We start from the raw sequence: 6152 nt of genomic DNA, 5'->3' as shown, positions 1-6152 counted from the left end.
ATCTGTAATCAAAAAGCTCCTCAAAAACACTATCGAAGCAGTTCCTGCCGTTGCTACATTAGTTCGAACAGTAACAACGGACTACTTTTCTTAGCGGATGCATGTCAATTTAAATCAATACATAAAACTATTTTTTAAATCACTAAAATCATTTTCTAAATCCATAAAAGCATTTCCATTAATATTGGGAGTCATGTCGTTACTTTGTTGAGAATGTGGCCATGTAATAAGCAGGATAATGTGCACATTGCACATTGCATAATGTGCCTTCATGCCGATCTAGATCCCTCCGCAAAAATGGCTCGTTCGCGGGCGAGAGCCGGTGTTATGCCGTAGGTTGAAGCCTTGCCGTAGATTAAAGCCCTGTTCGCGGGGACGCGCAAAGGTGACGTCATCGCCTGTATTGAGCGTTCGCCGTTTTCTAAGCTTTTTTCACCCTTTTCTAAGCTTTTTTTCTCTCTTTTGAATGATATATCAGATTAAACAGCAAACGGCTGAATAAATAATGTGCATACAATTGCGAGGAGGCTCGTTTTAAGGACACGTTTCTCAGATCTGTCACAATCTTCGTATTGGAATACACTTACGTTTTTGAGTGCAGTCCCACTCTGTTATATTCCTCCTTCCTACAGAACAGACAATGACAGGATAATATGTAATTTGTCAGTATAGTCCTATTTCTTAAAACCTTCTCTGTTGTTTAAGTGTCTGATAACCACGAATAGTAAGCAATGATATAACCGTAATGATATCACATATATGATCATGTCAGACACTGTGTGGTGGCGTTTTAATCCTTGTCTACCATTTAATAGCCACCTCTATCGGGGTTGTGGGTTTTGACGCGCCTCTCTTTGTTTCCAAACAATTCAGCGGAGATCGTAGTTGAATCAGATGAGCTTTATTCACTGATCCACACGGTGCATACAGGAGGACACATTTCTTCGCTTCATAGTAACTCAAAAGTGCATCATTTTCCAAAGTAACAAAAAGAACACGGTCAAAAGACTTTTCCATTTCCCCGTCTATCACCCCCAGCTGTGTCCTATCAACCTACCATATATAGGCATAGCCATGCACGTGATACTGACGCACATATAACAAATAATAAGTGAGCCTTAAATTAATGCATTTTAAACCATAATGTGACTCACAAAAATAGCCAATAATTTACAGTATAATCTAATTTATATTATTATTAAGCCCAACATTCAGACAATAATAACAAAAGGTAAAATGGCTCTAACATACCAGCCCCTAATTGCTTATTACATAGCAATTACCAATAATAGTACATCAACAGAGTCATTTTTAACAAAACATAACGTCCATCCGTAGCATATTTGTATACTTAAGTCCATAGTATATTGTATACTTTCAAGTCCATGTATATTGTATACTTTCAAGTCCATGTATATTGTATACTTTCAAGTCCATGTAAGACTAGTACTGGAGTGTGTAGGTCTAGTACTAATTGTCTGTAATGGTCTGCGTTCAAAAGGCAGCCTTTGATGGGGAGGGGGTAGGAGACCAAGAGTCTAGTCCTTTGGTCTAACAGTCAGAGGTGCACGTGACTGAAAGGCTAAGGCTTAGTAGGCTCAGTCTGTCGCCTCCAGGAGCAGACATAACTTAGTTATGGGTCTTTCGATCGTACTTGTCTTGGTTTTAACCAGGACACTCCTAACAAGTCCTTTTGAACCAGGAAGGGTCTTAACTACGCGTCCCAGGAGCCAAGTGTTCCTCGGTGCGTTCTCATCAATGATGACGACCAGGTCTCCGGGGGTGAAGTTTCTTTTGATAGTATTCCATTTGTGCCGTTCTTGCATCAAAGGAAGATATTCCCTGGTCCAGCGCTTCCAAAACAGGTCAGCAAGGTACTGCACCTGTTTCCATCTTCTCTGTGAGTACAGATCCTCTCTCTGAAAGAGTCCGGGGGGCAAGATTGGATTTGTTCTTAACTGAAGTAGGTGATTAGGTGTGAGGGGTTCAAGGTCGTTTGGGTCGTTTGTCACTGTTGTGATTGGCCTATCGTTCATTATTGCCTCAACCTCACACAAGGCTGTGTGCAGAACATCATCATCCAATGTTTGTTCCTTCAGGACAGAATGGAGGATCTTTTTAACCAGTCGTATTAGCCTTTCCCACACTCCGCCATGGTGAGCTCCGGAGGGGGGATTGAATGTCCAATCAATTCCTTCTTTGAGTAGTGTTTGCTTGATTTTGTTGTTATCCAGTTGTTTTACAGACTCCTCCAGTTCCTTTTGTGTGCCGATGAAGTTGGTGCCTCGATCTGTTCTGATGCTCTTTATTGTGCCACGACGACAGATGAATCGACGAAGAGCGTTTATGCATGCAGCTGTATCCAAATGACTGGCAGCTTCCAGGTGGACAGCATGGCTTACCAGGCAGGTAAAGATTACTCCCCATCTTTTGACATGAGCTCGGCCACGTTTCACCTCGATGGGTCCAAAATAGTCTATGCCTACATGAGTGAAAGGTGGAAGATCAGGTGTTATTCGATCAAGTGGGAGATCGGCCATTTTCTGCTCTCCAGCTCTAGCCTGTAGGCGTCTGCAAAACACACAGTTCTTTATGATCCTCCTTGCTGAAGAGTTAGCAGCGGATAGCCAGTAACGTTGATGGAGTTTGGAGAGCATGTGACCTCTTCCTGAGTGACCAACTTGATTATGGATGTGGCTTAATATCAACTTGGAGATATTAGAATGTTTCGGTAGAATCATTGGATGTTTGACCTCAGTTGGCATAGCCATCTTTCTAGTTCTTCCTCCAACTCTCAGAAGCCCGGCATCAATGATAGGGTCCAGCTTGTATAGGGAGCTTCCTCTATTGCACTGTTTTCCTTTTTCCAGCAAGGCAATTTCCTCTTTGAAATGCTGTCTCTGCTCGTGGCAAATAATGGCTTTTTCAGCATTTTCTGTGTCCTCTACTGAAAGTCTTAGTGCATTAGCTGTAGGCATATTGAGCAGAAGCATCTGATCCTTCAGTCTCTTTCCTTTATCCTGCCTTGCTCCAAGATCAGTGGAGTCATCTTTTCTTTTTTCTCTCATCTGCAGGAGGATTGTCTTTAATTTCATTATCCATGCAACAGCTCTTTTTAGGTCATTCCATGAAGAATAATAGTCCAAGAGCTTACTTGTTGGAGTTTTTTCCATCTTACATGTGACAATGCTGGTGACAATTGCTTCTTTGCGTACTTCAGGGTCATCTGGAAGGAGAGAACCAAGTTCTTTTGGAATACTTGGCCACTGTGCTTCAGATTTCTTCAAGAATTCTGGACCCTGAAGCCATCCTTTTGAACTGTAAAAGGATTCAATGCTCAGTCCTCTTGAAGCGTCATCAGCGGGGTTGTTTTTGGTGTCTACAAACCGCCACTGGTTCACTTTTGTGAGGTTATGAATAACAGCAATCCGGTTTGCCACGAAAGTGTGGAACCTCTTAGTCCTGTTTCGAATATATTTCAGTACTGACTGGCTGTCAGTCCACAATACTGATTCCAAAAGCTCTCCTTGTAGCTCTGATCGAAGCATTTTGTCCATTCGTGCAGCCAATGTAGCAGCAGTGAGTTCCAACCTTGGAATTGTCATGACTTTTAGTGGGGTAACTCTTGATTTTCCCATCACAAAGGCTACGTGTACCTCCTCCATGTCATTGGTGAATCTCAGGTAACTTGCGGTACCGTATCCTTCTTCACTTGCATCACAAAAGGTGTGTAGCTGTGCAGTTTTCACTCTTCCAAAGTTCTTGGGTTTTACACACCTGTCAATTTGGAATCTGGCCAGCTGGTCTAAATCCTTGAGCCATTTCTGCCATGGTTTTGAGAGTTCCACCTGAATTTCTTCATCCCATCCATATTGGGCTTTACAGAGTAATCGAAATATTTGCTTTGCCTTCAATATGAAAGGGGCGAGAAGACCAAGAGGATCGTACACAGAGCTGACAGTGGAAAGTATACTCCTTCTTGTAAGGGTTTTGTTGTTCACAGTCACACGGAAACTGAATATATCATTTTCAATGTCCCAGTACATCCCTAGTGCTCTTTCATGTGGCAGCTTATCCCTGTCCAGATCCAAGTTTTTCACCTGTTTAGCCTTGTCTTCATCAGGGATGGATTCTAGCACCACTCGACTATTACTTATCCATTTCGTCAGTTTGAATCCACCAAGGGAACACATTTCTCTGAGAGACCTAATAAGGCTTATAGCTTGATTTTCTCTTGCTAGCGACTTGAGGCAATCATCCACATAGAAATTTGATTTGATTGTTTCTGCCACTTCTCCGTCAAATTTGCCACAGTTGTCCTCAGCTGTTCTTCACAATGCAAAGTTTGCGCAGCTTGGAGAGGAAACAGCTCCGAAGAGATGGACCCTCATCCGGTATTCCTCCAGATTTGTGTCTGGTTTCTCCTTCAGGCCACCACAGGAATCTCAGCAAGTTTATGTTCTCCTTGTTTACACGCACTTGGTGAAACATCCCCTCAAAATCTGCCATAATGGCGATGGGCTCTTGACGGAACCTGAGTAGAACACCAATCAATGAGTTTGCCAAGTCAGGGCCCTGAAGGAGTACACTGTTGAGGGATTTGCCTTTATAGGATGATGCACATTCAAAGACCACACGGATCGTTTTTTTACGTTTATAATAGACACCATGATGGGGTATATACCACACTTTGCCGTTTTCCACATGTAGATCGTCCGATGGTACTTTCTCTGCATATCCTTTTTTGATAATGTCACTCATAAAGCCTTTATACTCAGCTGCATAGGTCTGATCCTTCTGGAATTTCCTTTTTAGTGACATTGCTCGTTGCTCTGCCATTTGGCGGTTGTTTGGCATGATAATGTTTGGATTATCTAGAGGAAGAGGTAAATTGTAGTGGCCATCTTTAAGAGAAACCGAGCTTGATACAATCTGCATGAACTTTCGGTCATCAGCTGACATTTGTCTTTCCTCTTCATACTCTTTCTCTGGAAAGTCGTTAATATATTGTCTTTCAATTAGCTTCTCAAGGTGAACAATTGAGATCCTGTTCACTAATGCCACAGGGGTTTCATCATCCAGATCTGTGGAAGCATTAAGTGGACCATTAACGACCCATCCTAACAGTGTTTTCACTGCATATGGGCCATTTCCTTGGCTATTTATAACTCTCCATGGTTCCATAGCCTTTGGAGTATTTACTCCAATAAGAAGTCCCACGTCAGCATCTATTTCTTTTATTTGGATGTCCTGCAGATAAGGCCATTTCTTGAGGTCCGCCTGGGTGAGAATGTTTCTTTTGGTAACAGGGATTTTGTTCTGAGTGTAAACCTTGGGCAAGTTTATATATGTGCCATCTTCCATATGTCCCACTTCTAGACCTGTTACCTCAAAACTCCTGACTGTTTTCTCTGTTCCCATCGTTTGAAGAAGGACTTCAGTTCTCCGTCCTCTAGCACCAAGCCGCCTCATGAGCCCTTCTGTGCAAAATGTGTCGGTACTACCAGGGTCCAGGAATGCATAGGTCAGTATGCTTTTATTTCCATGGCAGAGTTTCACCTTCACTGGCACTATGGCAAGTATGCTGTCTTTACCAGCCCCGATTCCTTCACCTTCTCCTACTGAAACAAGAGCACTGCTGATGGATGTCTCATCAGGCCTTGCTCCCCCACTCTGCTGCTCTGCCTTATCATGTTTAAAGTTCTCAGTTTCAGGCTTAGAAGATCTTTTAATGTGCAGAATAGTTGGGTGCTTAGCATGACAGATTTGACAGGTCATTCTCCTGTTACAGTTCCTGCTCAAGTGCCCCACCTTCAGGCAGCCAAAGCATAGTCCCTTCTCTTTCAGAAACTCAATTTTAGCTTCATGAGATACTGAATGTATTTTATGGCATTCAGCTAAAGGATGTTTACTTGTACAAAAAGTACATGAGGTGTCATTGTTAGTGGAGGAAATGTAGCTTTTAACAGGATATTTGTCTTCTTTGAGTTTCTCTGCATGCCTGTCTGACACTATAGCCACTGTGGTTGCAAAACTGCTCCCTTTGTTCTTATTTCGATATGGATCAACAAGAGTCTTGGTCTTGAAAGCCGCCTTTGTACTGTTAAGTTGATCGGGAATGTCACCAAAGAGAGGGTCTTGAAGTATTCTAG

General features: G+C 42.5%; 1 protein-coding gene across 1 annotated transcript; it reads right to left on the bottom strand.

Annotated features, from left to right (window-relative positions):
- Positions 1 to 1309: 1309 nt before the first annotated feature.
- LOC117552007 lies at positions 1310 to 4421 on the bottom strand. The gene is made up of 2 exons (XM_034225178.1): positions 1438 to 4421; positions 1310 to 1387 (listed from the first exon to the last, which is right to left on the bottom strand). The coding sequence occupies exon 1, from the start codon at positions 4191 to 4193 to the stop codon at positions 1599 to 1601; it is 2595 nt and encodes an 864-aa protein (XP_034081069.1). The 5' UTR covers positions 4194 to 4421; the 3' UTR covers positions 1310 to 1387; positions 1438 to 1598.
- Between the last annotated feature and the right edge of the window lie 1731 nt (positions 4422 to 6152).

This window comes from Gymnodraco acuticeps, unplaced genomic scaffold (genome assembly GCF_902827175.1).
Source record: "Gymnodraco acuticeps unplaced genomic scaffold, fGymAcu1.1, whole genome shotgun sequence".
Taxonomy (NCBI): Eukaryota; Metazoa; Chordata; class Actinopteri; order Perciformes; family Bathydraconidae; genus Gymnodraco; species Gymnodraco acuticeps.
This window is presented reverse-complemented; position numbering and strand designations above follow the sequence as displayed.

Coding starts and splice junctions, on each gene's coding strand:
- LOC117552007 (XM_034225178.1), bottom strand. CDS start 4,193: ATGTGTTCCCTTGGTGGATTCAAACTGACGAAATGGATAAGTAATAGT.